An 18,858-nucleotide genomic window follows, 5' to 3' on the forward strand; every position below is an offset into this window, starting at 1 on the left:
TGGGAGCCCCTCAGGGCTGGCCCGTCTCCCCCTCGCACTCAGTACCTTTGTCAAGGCCAGGGCACTGTCATGTGAAACAGACACCGAATAGGTAAGCCTTTGTGTGAACCCCCTCACATCTGCTGACCCACCCAGCCCCCAAAGAGCATCCCTCCACTGCCGAGGATGACAAACTGGGAGACAGAGCACAATGGGTGCCCCAGAGAACTGATACAGCCATGTCTACATTACCGCTAGTTATGTCCCGACTGAATCTCAAGTTATAGGTTCAGTCAGTCGGAGGTGGTGAAAAACACCATAGAAAGAGGGCTATTACAGGAAGCTTTTGTACAACTTAATTAGATTTTGTGGTCTAAGGAAAGGATGAAGCTTTATTAATGATCCGTGAAAGACTCTTTTATTCTCTTTTAATGTAGGTGCTGGTAATAAGAGAGCCAGTGGACCTATCTTATGTTCATTATGATTCTGGGATTTTTTGGGGTGGGCAGTTTTTGTATTATTTTCCTTTGTTGGGGACTCCCAGATCATGTTCCCAATTCCAAATTGAGTGATTTGTCTCTCCTATTTTCATATGTCGTATTGTAACAGATACCTTTGTTTTTGTTATTTATGAATATATTTTCCGTCACGCAAACAATGCTTCCTCAATTCTCACATAAAACTGAGCACATAAGTTTGGCACACAAAATAGGATACCATCTATGACCGACCACTTGAAAATGTCACACTACCACATTGTTACTTACCATGCAGCCTTTCTCAAAAATGTTGCTAGATTTGAGTAAAACCCCACTTTATCAGGGTCTCTAAAAATAACATGATTGACATAAACCATATTGCGCCTTACTGTCAGTGGTTACCTGCAGTGCGGTTAGGATGTTGGCCAGGGCCTGGCCGTAAGTGTCATGGCAGTGAACGGCCAGAGCGCTGCTGGGTACCTCCTTCTTGACGCTGTGTAACATCTTGGCCATGGAGCCTGGGGTGCCCACGCCGATAGTATCCCCCAGAGACACCTCGTAGCAGCCCAGTTCATACAACCTCTTCACCACCTATAGCCAAGAATAGAGCAACTTAACAAAACAAGTCCCTTGGACATACAGGAGAAACAGACAGGAGCTCATAGCTACAGCATTACAGACATCTGAATGTTTTCTCTTTGTCTAGAAAAGGAAATGGGTCCTTATGGGGATTTGACATTGTTTAGATTACATGTACACATTTATGGGGATTTGACATTGTTTAGATTACATGTACACATATAAAGTAGGCAATGCAGAAATTGTGTCTTACCTCTGCAACTTTAGTGGATTCAATGGGTCCCTCATATGGACATCCTAGTGCACAAGAAACATATCTAAAAGAAAACATACATGGGTCATAAACACACATGGCATATATTAATACATGGGTCATAAACACACATGGCATATATTAATACATGGGTCATAAACACACATGGCATATATTAATACATGGGTCATAAACACACATGGCATATATTAATACATGGGTCATAAACACACATGGCATATATTAATACATGGGTCATAAACACACATGGCATATATTAATACATGGGTCATAAACACACATGGCATATATTAATACATGGGTCATTAACACACATGGCATATATTAATACATGGGTCATTAACACACATGGCATATATTAATACATGGGTCATAAACACACATGGCATATATTAATACATGGGTCATAAACACACATGGCATATATTAATACATGGGTCATAAACACACATGGCATATATTAATACATGAGTCATAAACACACATGGCATATATTAATACATGGGTCATAAACACACATGGCATATATTAATACATGGGTCATAAACACACATGGCATATATTAATACATGGGTCATAAACACACATGGCATATATTAATACATGGGTCATAAACACACATGGCATATATTAATACATGGGTCATAAACACACATGGCATATATTAATACATGGGTCATAAACACACATGGCATATATTAATACATGGGTCATAAACACACATGGCATATATTAATACATGGGTCATAAACACACATGGCATATATTAATACATGGGTCATAAACACACATGGCATATATTAATACATGGGTCATAAACACACATGGCATATATTAATACATGGGTCATAAACACACATGGCATATATTAATACATGGGTCATAAACACACATGGCATATATTAATACATGGGCCATAAACACACATGGCATATATTAATACATGGGTCATTAACACACATGGCATATATTAATACATGGGTCATTAACACACATGGCATATATTAATACATGGGTCATAAACACACATGGCATATATTAATACATGGGTCATAAACACACATGGCATATATTAATACATGGGTCATAAACACACATGGCATATATTAATACATGAGTCATAAACACACATGGCATATATTAATACATGGGTCATAAACACACATGGCATATATTAATACATGGGTCATAAACACACATGGCATATATTAATACATGGGTCATAAACACACATGGCATATATTAATACATGGGTCATAAACACACATGGCATATATTAATACATGGGTCATAAACACACATGGCATATATTAATACATGGGTCATAAACACACATGGCATATATTAATACATGGGTCATAAACACACATGGCATATATTAATACATGGGTCATAAACACACATGGCATATATTAATACATGGGTCATAAACACACATGGCATATATTAATACATGGGTCATAAACATGTAAACTTTGGCAAATGTCACCAAGTGAATTGTACTAAAATGTAATCTCTCTCTTGTCAAAAACTCATATAATTTATTCTGTCTGTCATTAGAATTATGGTAGAGCATAAAATGAACAGCTCTTTTTTTCTCGATTCACTAGCCGCTAACTGCCAGAGCAATATAGACTTCACATTTTATATCGAATTGGTGTTGAATATCTTGTTATATGTTCCTTATGTTGTTGACAGTAGTAATGAGAAATGATGCAGGGGGATGAAGCAAACTATATGTCTATTCCATATGTGTAGGAAATGTTCACCGCTTGAAATAGTGGACAACATGTGAAAAGTAGAAAATGTTTCTCTTGGGCTCTCGGTCGTTAGACGATACTTCAGTTTGTAACCGGAATTTCCAGCAAGTTCTAGCTGGACTCCAGGGAAGGGAGTGCTGCCCTAACCATCTCCAACAGCCGGCATTAAATCACATTTGCCAGAACGCCTGTGTCAAACTGATGCGTTGCCATGTCAATGTGCAGTTGTTTGGGTGAAAGGGGTGCTACTGTACCACTGAATTTAAACATGCTTCATGTCAGCGGTTCTGTACTGTACATCTGGACTTGTAGTTGTAGTAACACATAGAGCGATGCAGTGCACATCTGGAACTTCGCTTATTAACCTATTATTTCTGGAGTCATTTAACGCTGTGTTCCTTTGCTAATAGAGAGAGTAACAATAGGCCTCTGAAACATTTCACTGTAGTGTTTTCAATGTCTCAAATTGTTAATGTAAACATACACTATTTCACAACACACCTGCGAAGTGAACACACATGTTTAACTAACTATTTTGTTTATCATCAACATCAACTCTTGCACTGATAACTTGATTGTAATTTGAGTAAAGAAATTGCATTTTGCATTGTTCATGGTTGATATCAGCTATAGAGCCTATGGAATGAATGCAAGATGTTAACGTCAAATGGTTTTACTCTGGTGAAGAAGCAAGTGAGGAATGATACAAACCCACGGACTGGAATCTGTCGTTGTTTGGCAGTGCAAATTACTTCCTCGAACCTCAGAATGCTCTCATCTATAGAGCAGTTGATGTTTTTCCTACTGAAGGTCTCAGATGCAGACCCAAACACGGCCACTTCAGTAGCACCAGCTGCAACCTTCAACAGGACAGAAGGAAGTTGCAACAGATATCAATTCTTTAGATATAATATTATGCAACACACAATCACTGTAAAACGTTTCCATTAATCTCAGGCATAAAGTGTACTCAGCTTTGATATAGCACTATATATATTAACGGTAGTCATATCGGGGGAGCCTGGGGAGATATCTGTTCATTTTGAAGAGTGTGATTTATTGCATGAATAATGAAATGCTTACAGCATCCTGAAAGCCATGCATGTTGGGTGTCAGAACTGGATAACGAACATGAGAAGATCTGTGGATGGCTTGAAGTACTTCAGTGTGGTCCGCCATCTGGACAACAGACAAAAGCATAAGCATGTTTACAAAACATATCAACAAAGTATAGTCTCTTCCCATAGCTGCTGGTGAAGCGCCCTGCAACTGGCAAGTGAGACTAGCATGTAAAACTTATATTTACCAGAAGCTCATATAGAAATAGAGCTAGCTGTTCCACATCATATGTCTCAATACTCAATACTAACACAGTCATCTGTAGTTTATTTAATCAAATCAAATCAAATTTTATTTGTCACATACACATGGTTAGCAGATGTTAATGCGAGTGTAGCGAAATGCTTGTGCTTCTAGTTCCGACAATGCAGTAATAACGAACAAGTAATCTAACTAACAATTCCAAAAAACTACTGTCTTATACACAGTGTAAGGGGATAAAGAATATGTACATAAGGATATATGAATGAGTGATGGTACAGAGCAGCATAGGCAAGATACAGTAGATGATATCGAGTACAGTATAACATATGAGATGAGTATGTAAACAAAGTGGCATAGTTAAAGTGGCTAGTGATACATGTATTACATAAGGATGCAGTCGATGATATAATGAGGTGAGATGTCTTATATTTTACATATGCAAACAAAATAAAGCTGCTTGGAATAGGCCTATATCTCAGCGTCACACTGCTATGCTTTATCTTGGCTAGGTCACAGTTGTAAATGAGAACTTGTTTTCAACTAGCCTACCTGGTTAAATAGAGTTGAAATAAAAAATAAATAAAAAGGATTCCCCCCCCCCCAAAACATCTGCGGGTCTAGGGAATAACTGTGATGATGGAGAAGCAGGTTTCCCCTCCGTAGTCCTGGGGAGAACAATAAGAGCCTAATAAAATCACTCAGCACACTTTCTGGGCACACAAAGAAGAGTTATTACCTGCGGTACCCACTTTGAAGACACAAAACTGGTGGCCTCGATCACAGGCAGGCCTGTTTCTGAGAGCATGTCTATCAGCTGGATTTTGACTCCTGTTGGAACCATTTCCTGGAAAACAATGACATGGAGACCAGCTCTTTCAGGATCTGATTCTGATCCCCTCTCAAGATTGAAGGTATACTTGGAGTGGACATCTGGGCAATTCAGCTGCAATGTCTTTGCAATCAGAGTAATTTACAGCACTCACCTGCTACTTGTACTTATTCCAAACATATTTCCTACAATTACAGCGTGTACTACCCCCAGAGTTTCACTTTGTCATCATGTCAATCTGTACAGCCACAGCAGACTTGAATATGGGAATGATACATTTGTGACATACTATACTCATACTAAACATTCAACATATGAGCCATCTGGTAAAATTTTGTCATGTTTCCCATAGATTTCAAGGGCAGTTGGTGTTCATTTGATCAATCACTTTTTTGAGAAGAAAATGTGAAACACATGCCTTGGGTAATCATAGAAAAATAATCCATATGTTTAAGGGGATCATCAAATCAACCCGGAATCAATCAAAAGGATTGTTACATAATACAAAACTAAATGTGGGCTTGCCACAAAGGAAGTAAGCTTTCAGCTTTCAGCTTTCAGATGTCATATTGAGTTTGTAATGGTGTAGTGTGTAGTGAACATAAATCATTTGTAGGGGAGACCGAGGTTGTTTTCACACGTTTTACTCTCATGTGTATTCCTCGGGACCAATATATCTTAGAAGACTCTTTTCAATATTATTTATTTATTTATTTTTATTTTACCTTTATTTAACCAGGCAAGTCAGTTAAGAACAAATTCTTATTTTCAATGACGGCCTGGGAACAGTGGGTTAACTGCCTGTTTTTTTATTTTTTTATTTTTATTTTTATTTTTTTAACCTTTATTTAACCAGGCAAGTCAGTTAAGAACTCATTCTTATTTTCAATGACGGCCTGGGAACAGTGGGTTAACTGCCTGTTCAGGGGCAGAACGACAGATTTGTACCTTGTCAGCTCGGGGGTTTGAACTTGCAACCTTCCGGTTACTAGTCCAAAGCTCTAAACACTAGGCTACCCTACCCTTGCAACCTTCTTGGGTCTTGGGTTGAAATGGGAACATTTTTATCCTCATATCTTATACCAACGTGGAGTTATTTGCCATCAAATAATGTGCGTGTGCATGCGTGTGTGTGTGCGTGTGTGTGTGTTTGTGGTTTTGTAACAGAAAAAGATGTGTTTGAAAGAGAGGCAATGAAGGGAGCTCTTTATAGCACAAGCACAAAAAAAGCTTGGAATTTATTGTATACTGGCAGTGGTAATGTTGATAGTGACAACCAACCCCATATTCCAGGTGACAACCATCCCCTGAGACACAGGGCCATAACTAGGATTTTTGTTTTAGTGAGGTCCAGAAGGGGGGACTATCTCAGCCTCACCACTGAGCGTCACATCACTGTCTGTCTCAGGAGCCTACTCTCTTTAAAGCAATGTTATTATTAGAACTTAGTAGTGTATTTTTTGCTCCTGCTGAGGTAGGCTCCGTTTAACGTTAGCTTCTTATTTCATCCTTCTAGCTAGATAAGAAATACTAACCAGAGACCTTCAATGTTACTGCAATAGAAGTATCTGCTGGCAGATAGCCACCTGACTGATATATCTATAAGTGACTATTTACCAGTTGGGCACTTTCTGAGAGTCTGTAGGGATGTCTATAGACACGTCAGGAGTCACGGGACGGCTTTCAAATGGCCTTTTGTCCGATATCCCGCAAACACACTGTCAGCAGCATCTCTAGACTAGTTGCCTATTGAGCTGACTGAGAAATGGGGTAGTGTATTTCAGGTCACCCTCGACCTGTGCAGCGAGAGGGCTTAGTTAGACGCTCGAGAGAGTGGTGAATGTGCTGCTAAAAAGGCAAAACATAACGAACAAACCACTGTTTATGATTCCACTCGTTTGGAAAGAGGCAGACATGATTAGATCTCAGTCAGATCAAGAAAGTATAAGAAATCTGCCCTTATGATTGATTTTCTTCATGGTATACATTTTTTTATTGTGCACAATATATATATATATATATATATATATATATATATATATATATATATATATACTGTATATATACAGTTAAAGTCGGAAGTTTACATACACCTTAGCCAAATACATTTACACTCAGTTTTTCACAATTCCTGACATTTAATCCTAGTAAAAAGTCCCTGACCTAGGTCAGTTAGGATCACCACTTTATTTTAAGAATGTGAAATGTCAGAAAAATAGAGGGAATTATTTATTTCAGTTTTTATTTCTTTCATCACATTCCCAGTGGGTCAGAAGTTAACATAGACTCAATTAGTATTTGGTAGCATTGCCTTTAAATTGTTTTACTTGGGTCAAACATTTCGGGTAGCCTTCCACAAGCTTCCCACAATAAGTTGAGTGAATTTTGGCCCATTCCTCCTGACAGAGCTGGTGTAACTGAGTCAGATTTGTAGGCCTCCTTGCTCGCTCACTCTTTTTCAGTTCTTCCCGCAAATTTTCTATAGGATTGAGGTCAGGGCTTTGTGATTGCCATTCCAATACCTTGACTTTGTTGTCCTTAAGCCATTTTGCCACAACTTTGGAAGTATGCTTGGGGTCATTGTCCATTTGGAAGACCCATTTGCGACCAAGCTTTAACTTCGGACTGATGTCTTGAGATATTGCTTGAATAAATCCACATAATTTTCCATCTTCATGATGTCATCTATTTTGTGAAATGCACCAGTCCCTCCTGCAGCAAAGCCCCCCACGACATGATGCTGCCACCCCCATTCTTCTTGGTTGGGATGGTGTTCTTCTGCTTGCAAGTCTCCCCTTTTTCCTCCAAATATAACGATGTTCATTATGGTCAAACAGTTCTATTTTTCTTTCATCAGACCAGAGGACATACAGTGCCTTGCGAAAGTATTCGGCCCCCTTGAACTTTGCGACCTTTTGCCACATTTCAGGCTTCAAACATGAAGATATAAAACTGTATTTTTTTGTGAAGAATCAACAACAAGTGGGACACAATCATGAAGTGGAACGACATTTATTGGATATTTCAAACTTTTTTAACAAATCAAAAACTGAAAAATTGGGCGTGCAAAATTATTCAGGCCCTTTACTTTCAGTGCAGCAAACTCTCTCCAGAAGTTCAGTGAGGATCTCTGAATGATCCAATGTTGACCTAAATGACTAATGATGATAAATACAATCCACCTGTGTGTAATCAAGTCTCCGTATAAATGCACTTGCACTGTGATAGTCTCAGAGGTCCGTTAAAAGCGCAGAGAGCATCATGAAGAACAAGGAACACACCAGGCAGGTCCAAGATACTGTTGTGAAGAAGTTTAAAGCCGGATTTGGATACAAAAGCACTGTGCAAGCGATAATATTTAAATGGAAGGAGTATCAGACCACTGCAAATCTACCAAGACCTGGCCGTCCCTCTAAACTTTCAGCTCATACAAGGAGAAGACTGATCAGAGATGCAGCCAAGAGGCCCATGATCACTCTGGATGAACTGCAGAGATCTACAGCTGAGGTGGGAGACTCTGTCCATAGGACAACAATCAGTTGTATATTGCACAAATCTGGCCTTTATGGAAGAGTGGCAAGAAGAAAGCCATTTCTTAAAGATATCCATAAAAAGTGTTGTTTAAAGTTTGCCACAAGCCACCTGGGAGACACACCAAACATGTGGAAGAAGGTGCTCTGGTCAGATGAAACCAAAATTGAACTTTTTGGCAACAATGCAAAACGTTATGTTTGGCGTAAAAGCAACACACGCCATCACCCTGAACACACCATCCCCACTGTCAATCATGATGGTGGCAGCATCATGGTTTGGGCCTGCTTTTCTTCAGCAGGGACAGGGAAGATGGTTAAAATTGATGGGAAGATGGATGGAGCCAAATACAGGACCATTCTGGAAGAAAACCTGATGGAGTCTGCAAAAGACCTGAGACTGGGACGGAGATTTGTCTTCCAACAAGACAATGATCCAAAACATAAAGCAAAATCTACAATGGAATGGTTCAAAAATAAACATATCCAGGTGTTAGAATGGCCAAGTCAAAGTCCAGACCTGAATCCAATCGAGAATCTGTGGAAAGAACTGAAAACTGCTGTTCACAAATGCTTTCTATGGCGGTTTTGGATCAGTGGTTTCTTCCTTGCTGAGCTGCCTTTCAGGTTATGTCGATAGGACTCATTTTACTGTGGATATACTATAATTTACTGTGGATACTTTTGTACCTGTTTCCTCCAGCATCTTCACAAGGTCCTTTGCTGTTTTTCTGGGATTGATTTTCACTTTTCCCACCAAAGTATGTTCATCTCTAGGAGACAGAACGTGTCTCCTTCCTGAGCGGTATGGCGGCTGCATGGTCCCATGGTGTTTACACTTGAGAACTATTGTTTGTACAGATGAACGTGGTACTTTAAGACGTTTGGACATTTCTCCCAAGGATGAACCAGACTTGTGGAGGTCTACAATTAATTTGCTGAGGTCTTGGCTGATTTCTTTTGAGTTTCCCATGATGTCAAGCAAAGAGGCACTGAGTTTGAAGGTAGGCCTTGAAATACATCCACAGGTACACCTCCAATTGACTCAAATTATGTCAATTAGCCTATCAGAAGCTTCTAAAGTCATGACATCATTTTCTGGAATTTTCCAGGCTGTTTAAAGGCACAGTCAACTTACTGGATGTAAACTTCTGACCCACTGGAATTGTGATACAGTGAATTATATGTGAAATAATCCATCTGTAAACAATTGTTGAAAAAATGACTTGTGTCATGCACAATGTAGATGTCCTATCTGACTTGCCAAAACTATAGTTTGTTAACAAGAAATTTGTGGAGTGGTTGAAAAACTAGTTTTAATTAAAACTAGTATATATAATTAACTATTTTTAATTAAAACTAGTATATATATAAATATATAGTACCTGGATCAAACAGGGAATAATAAAAAAACAGCCATGGTGAGACAACCAACCCCAGTCTCCCCTAAATTAACATTACTTATTTGGGTGTTCATGGGTGGTGGGGGTTCTGTGTATTGTCAGATGGGTGACTGTGACTAAAAGATTTACCTTTTCATTTTGAAGTCCGTCTCTTGGCCCGACTTCAACAATTTTAACATACTCTGGGTATTCATGTGTTAAAGCGAGCTAAAAAGGGAAAAATGAAAATAAAGAGTAATGTTAGATGTTGAACATATCATTTTTAGATCTGTTGTCACAAACACTAATCAATCAATCAATCAAACGTATTTGATGAAGTCCTTTGTACATCAGCAGATGTCACAAAGTGCTTTACAGATACACAGCCCTAAACCCCAAAGAGCAAGCAATGCAGATGCAGAATCACGGTGGCTAGGAAAAACTACCTAGAAGGCAGGAACCTAGGAAATAACCTAGAGAGGAACCAAGCTCTGAGGTACAGCCAGTCCTCTTCTGGCAGTCTCTTCTGGCTGTAGCACTAACACATGATTATTTGTACCTTCAACTCTGTTTCTCTTCTCCCATATTGTGTGTTACAACCTTAATCCCTTACGCCAGAACAATTGAGCTTCAGGTCACTGCTGGCGCTTTAATAATGCATGAAATGTTTTCTTTAAACTGTCAAATGTGTGTCAGTTTTGAGTATCTAAATGTATCTGGTAAATTTGACAGTTGACAACAAAACCAGTCTACCAACAACAATATTACAGAGTTTGGGATGTTATACCTGACTAGTAACTCATCTAACTATAGTAGAGGGAACAGATGTGCGGACGAGCGGAAGTAAAAGGGTTCTCACTTGATGCACTCTCTCTATCTGACAATAAAAATACTTCAAACAGACAATGCGGGAGGAACAGGATCCTGCTTTTAGGCCTCAAGTCAACAGTGGTACAATACTAAACAAATTGGTTATTACTTCATTGGCACACTAATTATTTCATATGCTCTTATCACGACAATGGAATTTATTCCGAAATAGAGCATTTGCACAATGTGATGTCACTTAATATAGTACCTGTTTCTACGTCCCTGGCTGATTTCCCCTCTCTGTCCTTTCACATGTCCCCGCCCTGCACCCTCCCTTTATGTCATGAGTGAGTCATGTGCGCAGAGCAGCAAAAGCAAGACAACAACCCCCACCTTCTCCTCCTGCAGCCAGCGTGCTAGCCATGGATAATCCTGGATTAGTTCCTCGTAGCTCAGGCAGTGCTTCACCGTGGTGGGAAAGTTACCCATCTGAAAGGCTCCCGTTCGACCTGTAGAGCTCCCCCAGGGTCATCTGGCTCCGACACCCGCAGTGATGGATCTTTACGTTCGACTGAATCGACTGCAACAAATGTACGTGTTGGAGTACTCTGACCAATATGCTCACGCTTGCAGACAGGGTGGATGACTGAGGGCCTGGGTGCCACCCTCACTAAAACAATCACATTAGAGGACGGCAGCTGAGAGCAGAGAGCCGGGAGTGACTCAGCAGTTGCTATGGCAGCCGCATCCCTAGCAGGGAATGGATGGAGACTGAGAGAGAGGAGCGAGAGGAGAGAGAGAGAGTCAACGAGAGAGAGGGAGAGATACTAAAAGAGGGGGTGAGACAGAGTGGCACATGGATGGGATGGGAGGGTCAGTGGCTAGGTAGTTCACTGGGGACTGAAGTGTGAGCAAGTGTTTTGTCTGGACTAGCCTGACAGTGTTACAACCGACTGTGTGTGAGCTGAGCAGTCAGAAAGCGCTCAAAGGGGGAAGTACTTGCTTGCAGAGTCTCTGGGCTTTAGAATAAGAACAGTCACACAATGCTTATTCTAGGTCCCTCACTTCCCCGTTTCAGGATGAAATCTAAGGCTTCAGGGAAACAGGCTGCTTTGATTGATCTCCTGTGACTGAAACAGCTGAAGGTTTTCCATTGCCAGGCGTGCCAGTAGCTGCCAATGTCAACGTCGTAGCGTAATAAAATCCCCTTGTAAAGCCGGGGCACAATTTACCAGAGAAAGACCCATTCTTCCTCACCCAGATGTTAACAATAGAGAGGCTTAATGAAGTCCTAGAACTGAACCCTTTCACCACAATAAGCTGCCCTGCGATGAGAGACCCCTACCCCCCACTCAGGGGGAGAGAGGGAACTTGTATGACCGTCCTATGAAAGGTCTCCAGGTCTCTTTGTGTCACTGGGCTCCCAGGTTTATGTCCATCACTTGTCACCTCCCTAAATTTGAAAACTCCCTCATGGCAGATCATTTAGAATCCCGCCCACAACCTTCTTCCAGGCCACTGAAAATAGGGAAAGGATTCAGAAGGGAATGCCAACCCTGCCATGTTTGCAGATGGTTTCCATGATAGGTGCATAAATCACTGTTAAATAGGAAGTAAGAGTTTAAATGAAATTGAAAGGTTGCTATTGTCATTTTAGTCAACTCAATCAAAACAGTTTGGCTGTAGGTTTACTATTCCGTGGAGTTTCTGAGGCAAGAATGAGGACACATACATTTCCTTTAAAAACTCACAACACTTTTGCTTTTTCCAAATTTTGTTGTGTTACAGCTTGAATTTTAAATGTTTTTAATTGAGATTTTGCATCACTGATCTACACACAATACCCCATAATGTCAAAGTGGAATTATGTTTTTAGAAACTTAAAGAAATTCATTAAAAGTGAAAAGCTGAAATGTCTTGAGCATTCAATCCTTTTGTTATGGCAAGCCTAAATAAGTTCACGAGTAAAAATGTGCTAAACTTGTGTGCAATAATAGTGTTTAACATGATTTCTGAATAACTATCTCATCTCTGTACCCCAGACATACAATTATCTGTAAGGCCCCTATGTCGAGCAGTGAATTTCAAACACAGATTCAACCACAAAGACCAGGGAGAATGAACAACATTGTAGTTACTGCACAATACTAACATAAATGATAGAGTGAAAAGAAGGAAGCCTGTACAGAATAAAATAGACCAAAACATGCATCCTGTGTGCAATAAAGCACTACAGTAATACTGCAAATAATGTAGCAAAGAAATCAACTTTTTGTCTTGAATACAAAGCATTACGTTTGGGGCAAATCCAATACAACACATCACTCTTCATATTTTCAAGAATGGTGGTGGCTGCATCATGTCATGGGTATGCTTGTGATTAGCAAGGACTAGGGAGTTTTTGTGGATAAAAATAAGCGGAAGAGAGCTAAGCACCAGCCTGGTCTCATAGACTAGACTTAAATGTAAATCCGGGACACAGAAATGATTATAATATGTTATGTTTGGTATGGTTAGATAAGACAGATGGTTACTTAAGGCAAAAATGAAAATAGGGTTGTTGGTCTGTGTCGATGGGTGGGCGTTTAACACAAACGTCTAGCAACCCAAAGGTTGCGAGTTTGAATCTCATCATGGACGACTTTAGCATTTTAGCTAATTAGCAACTTTTCAAATACTTACTACTTTTTAGCTACTTTGCAACTACTTAGCATGTTAGCTAACCCTTCCCCTAACCCTAACCGTAACCCTTTTAGCTAAGCCTTCCCCTAACCCTAACATTAACCCTTTTAGCTAACCCTTCCCCTAACCCTAACATTAACCCTTTTAGCTAAGCCTTCCCCTAACCCTAACCTTAACCCTTTAACCTAACCCTAAACATAACCCTAACCCCTAACCCTAACCCTTAACCTAGCTAATTTTAGCCAGCTAGCTAACGTTGGCCACCTAGTCACCTAACTAGAATTCATAACATATCATACATTTAGCAAATTCATAACATATTGTACGTTTCACAAATTCATAACATTTGCACATTTTGCAAATTCGTAACATATCATAAGAAATGATGGATGATGGACACCCACACATTAATACATACAATACAAAACTAACATATCATATAAAATGGAACACAAACGATTTAGGTACCGAATAATATGAAATGCTCTGAGATCAGGTTGTAAGCACAGGTAAAATCCTAGAGGAAAACCTGGTTCAGTCTGCTTTCCAACAGACACTGGAAGACAAATTCACCTTTCAACAGGACAATAACTTTAAACACAAGGAGTTGCTTACCAAGATGACAGTGAATGTTCCGGAGTGACCTAGCTGCAGTTTTGCCTTAAATCAGCTTGGAAATATATGGCAAGACTTGAAAATGGTTGTCTTGCAATGATCAACAACAAACATGACAGAGCTTGAAGGATGTAAAAAATAATAATGGGCCAATATTGTACAATCCAGGTGTGCAAAACTCTAAGAGATTTACCCAGAAAGACTCACAGCTGTAATCACTGCCAAAGGTGATTCTAACATGTATTGACTCAGGGATTTGAATACTTATCTAATCAAGATACAGATACATTGTTTCATTTTCTTTTTTTTTTAAATTGGCAAATTCTTCCATTTTGACATTAGAGAGTATTTTGTGTAGATTTCTGACAAAAAAAAGACAATTAAATCCAGCTTAATCCCACTTTGTAACATACAATACTTTTGAAGGTAGATGTAGGTACAGTATCATTATAATGTATACCTGCATTACTACTCCATTTTAGATAAATGCATTAAATTGTAAAGAATTCCCACAGCAATGTGTTATTGCCAAAGCAAGTTTTCAATTCTACTCTATAGTACAATGTTATTATCTGGGGCTTGGATGAATAAGAATTGCCTCTACAGGGTACAATTTCAAAAGGCTGGAGCTGAATCTCTGACAGCTGGAGTAAACTACTTACGTTCAATGTCCCTAACTGGGCATTTAATGTTTCCCTTACATGAGAGCTATGCAGCTAAAAGAACAAAAATGTAGGCTCATCTTGACAAATGCCAGCTGCTAAGGGTAACTTTTAAAGGGGGGAAAGGCCCCTTAGGGGAATCCCTGCTCATTGAAAGCAATGCAGTGCAGGTGAGTGAGGATGTTTTATGTTCAAGATGCATATCAAAAGGATATTAAGATAGCTTTTTTTCTTCTTTTTTAAATTGCTTTTAATGATTCATGTTAAGAAGGAAAATGAGACATTCTTCAGATCTATTGGAAAGTTAATTTAAATCTAAATCTAATTACACATGTTTCAACAATGCTTTCATAGCAAGTATATATATAAATGAATCAATGGATATGTCTGTTAAGAGCACAGAAGCACATTGGCAGTATGTCAAAACATTTCTGCACTGTTTTACTGGTAATTCCCTTGTGTGTAGAGGATCAATCTCCAGTTTAAATACAAGTCCTATACAGAAATCCCAATACACCTCTTACCGTAAAAGATAAGGCACAGTATTCATCTATTAGGGCTAAATTATATATATTTTTATCACCTCACACACTGAAGAGTAACTGATGATACAACTAATGCACATCTTGAATATTCAGGCATATGCATGGTCTGAAAGGACTCCTCCTTTCCAAATGCTTTAATTGATCAATGTTTCTCAACTTGGGTGCCAAAATAAAGATCATTTACTGCCAAGAAGTGTACACCAAACGAAATAAATGAATCTCACAAAACATGATGACTTTTCTTAATTAACAAGTGGTAGGCCTACACGTATGCAACCACTCAGCATAGCATGGGCTAACAGCTATAACACAATATCCTAACAGGAAAAAGATGCATCTGCATTCCTTTGTGTATCTCTTATGCACAATATATTTTAAGCATTAAACTCTTGGAGAACAAACAGATGATGAACAAATTTAGATATCAAAAATAAAAACTCAATGGCAAATGCCAACAGTTATCCTGTTAAATACCCATCTTATCTGGAAAATGTTGCTTATGAGAAATTGAGAGTATATCTTTTTATCTTCAGAAAGAAACAGATGTGGAAAAATACACTTTATAGGGAGCAGGTTTTTCACATGGCATGAAAGGGTTTTGAGCTCTCAGTATACTGAAAACAAAATGGAAGAAAGAAAACAGGATCCAGATTAAATCAATTTTCATCCCTCCACCCGTCTTCAATTCTAAACCTCGGATTTGATTGAATTGCTTAAAAACACTGGTTGCAACAGAAGAGCCTTGTTCATTCTTCAACTGTGAATGCTAGAATAAGTTTCAACAATGTCCATTATTTATGGGCAGCAGGAAAGCTTTATAAATGTACTGTTCAACCATGGAAAGTTAGCACTAAATTAGCTTCCCAGTGATTATCTGGTTGCAAAGGTATGTGTCAGCTAAATCTGGTCAGAATGGATGGATTGAGATGTGTATGTAGTCGGCATCAGATATGCTGAATAGATACAATGTGATTAAAATAAATAGATCTGTGATACATTTGTCAGAACACTTGAGAATGCATTAAAAAAACAGAATGGTTCTTAACTATTTCACATTCTACCCAACTCAACTGTGTGTAAAAGAGAGAAAAAAATGACCTCAGGGAAATATTATTTTTTGCAAACGTAAAAGCCTTTATAAAAACAGCGGGTTACCTTATACAGTTCCTTCAGGAAGGTCGACTGGCCGGGGCCAACTTTCCACAGCTTCCCTCAGAGACAGCATGTGTGTTAAAGATTACTTTGCAGTAGTCACATTGCCTAGCACCCCTTGGTTTTTAGTTACAAAAGTCACTGACCTGTGCATTGGGGCCACTGTCCCCAAATGACCATCAAGTGAAGGGCTAAGAGGGTCACGTAGGACATTCAACTTTACAAAGTAATTTCTCAACAGATTTGGATGCTCATTCCACTAAGCCGTAGTTGGCTTCGAGGCCCCTCGACCGCTTGACATGGCCTCTATGACAGCTCTATGTACAAAGCAGCAAACTGTTGATTGTTAAAGTATTGCTCAGCAGGTGGGAATGCAGAATAGCTTACCGTGCGTTGCATCATTAAAGCTTGGAATCATAATTACGCCGAAAAGTAAATTTTTTGCTTAAACATTATGGATTGGCTGTAAGAGTTCTACATCATGGTCGATTTGATTCCTGAGAAGACTGCTGGCTGGCTATTAAATAGAACACTACTGTAGGTAACAACAGGTTTGACATTGATGTAACTGGGCAGATGTTTTAATGCAGTTTAGGCTGTATTGTGCAGATTGGTTAATTGTACAGTAGAGGGTCCACTTGGGTTATAAATGATGATCTCTCAAACTGTCCCATCTCTGTGATGGAAAAAATTATATTTCATAGCATTCTTGACAAGAAGCTGAACAAAAATGAATAGAGTTAAATGACAGCTGTTGATATCTCTATTTACTTTCTAAGTGTCTTGAATCTCTTTTTCCAAAGCAAACATATCTTCCTCGGGTGTTGTGAGAGGATGAAAAGACAGTGGAGAGCATAACTCATCTCTTCTGGTGAGGTTTAATGCATTTTACTGACCTTCAGAACTTCACAAGAAAATGATCTGATTGATGAGGACCCCAATGCACAACGTATTTTGTATCCAATGCAACAGTATTATTCCTTGTGCCTAGAACAACAGACAGAAGCTAGAACTCCTGCTATCATTCCCTTGCATGGTAAATTCATTTTACTCCACCTATCTGTCTTACACAACTCGACACATTTTGATGAAATATGTGTCTTGGCTACCGCAACAGTGATGAAGATTGACTAAGGAAATTATATTTTCTTATTTTATCCAAAGACTGAAACAACCAATTCTGTTTCAATACACATCATTTTGGGATACTCTTGATCATCAGGTTTCTGTTGTCAAGGAAGTTACTTCTGGATATTTTTATTTGTTGTATTTTTATTTATTTAACTTTTATTTAACTAGGCAAGTCAGTTAACAAATTCTTATTTAAAATGACATCCTACCGTCATTGCAATAGTGTTTTTTTTTTCACTTGGGTCCTAAAGCCAGGTGTGTTTGACTTCTGATGGACTCTGGAAGGAGATCCGACTTCCGCTTTTGAGTCTTGATGATACATCAGTTTGATTGATACAGGGTTTCGATGTCTGACCTCGTTTTGAACCTTTTCAGAAGAAGATGGTTAATATACTGTATAGCAGATTTAGCCCTTTTCCCCCCCTTACTATCTTTTTCCTTCTAGGGAATTCTCCACTGCAAAACACATAGCTAATGGTCATGTTGTTCTGTCCTGGGGTAGTATTGGAGAACATGCATACTGTTTAAAAGCCCTCTTGACTGCAGACTTATGACCATGGCTGATTGTGAGGTACAGTAGCAGCCCTATAGCCTTGTACAGTAAGAAGAAAGCACGCATTCTCTTCCCAAGTGCCCATGATGTGGTCAGAAGCTCTGACTGATTCATGTTGGAATACAGGAACAAGTGAGAGGATCCAGAAGCTAGCCAGTTTGACTTGAGCCATGCATTTGAACGGCAGGTTTACGAGAATGTATTTATTTAAGAAAATGATTTTATTAAACCAGTCACACTTTAAATGAAACAGCAGTCTTTAACATCTTTACAGCATTGTACATACATTTTCATGGCATGCTTCCTGTATTAGTCTCAACAATAGTTTATTTTTATTTTGATGAAAACCATAACAAAACACAGCATTCCATAACTGAAAGTAAATCGCGAAATCTCTACAAAAAAAAGTAAACATAAAATGTGACAGGAAAATATAAAATGAGGAAATATGGCATGATTTGGTAAGCAAGTCTCAAGAATAAATGACTGTAAAAATGTTGTTTAAGACTGATAGCGAGATGTTATCCACTGATCTTTAAACAGTATAGGCTGATTGATATGAAAGAAGGAAAT

At 38.9% G+C, this 18,858-nt stretch overlaps 1 protein-coding gene across 3 annotated transcripts in view; it reads right to left on the reverse strand.

The window, feature by feature from the left end:
* Positions 1 to 16,708, reverse strand: part of LOC109899863 (3-hydroxy-3-methylglutaryl-CoA lyase, cytoplasmic-like) — a 29,629-nt gene extending 12,921 nt beyond the window's left edge. Inside the window, exons 1-8 of one of the 3 annotated variants that reach the window (XM_020495468.2) lie at positions 16,605 to 16,708; positions 11,339 to 11,525; positions 10,286 to 10,363; positions 5,131 to 5,238; positions 4,155 to 4,250; positions 3,783 to 3,931; positions 1,291 to 1,354; positions 861 to 1,049 (exon numbers count right to left, since the gene is read on the reverse strand). In XM_020495468.2, the coding sequence (XP_020351057.1) occupies positions 861 to 1,049; positions 1,291 to 1,354; positions 3,783 to 3,931; positions 4,155 to 4,250; positions 5,131 to 5,238; positions 10,286 to 10,363; positions 11,339 to 11,434 (780 nt within the window). In that variant the 5' untranslated portion in view covers positions 11,435 to 11,525; positions 16,605 to 16,708. Of the gene's footprint in view, positions 1 to 860; positions 1,050 to 1,290; positions 1,355 to 3,782; positions 3,932 to 4,154; positions 4,251 to 5,130; positions 5,239 to 10,285; positions 10,364 to 11,338; positions 11,717 to 16,604 lie in introns of all 3 variants that reach the window. The other 2 variants (XM_020495467.2, XM_020495469.2) reach the window with 2 other exon arrangements.
* Positions 16,709 to 18,858: the final 2,150 nt, after the last annotated feature.

Source organism: Oncorhynchus kisutch, linkage group LG11, assembly GCF_002021735.2.
Source record: "Oncorhynchus kisutch isolate 150728-3 linkage group LG11, Okis_V2, whole genome shotgun sequence".
Taxonomy (NCBI): Eukaryota; Metazoa; Chordata; class Actinopteri; order Salmoniformes; family Salmonidae; genus Oncorhynchus; species Oncorhynchus kisutch.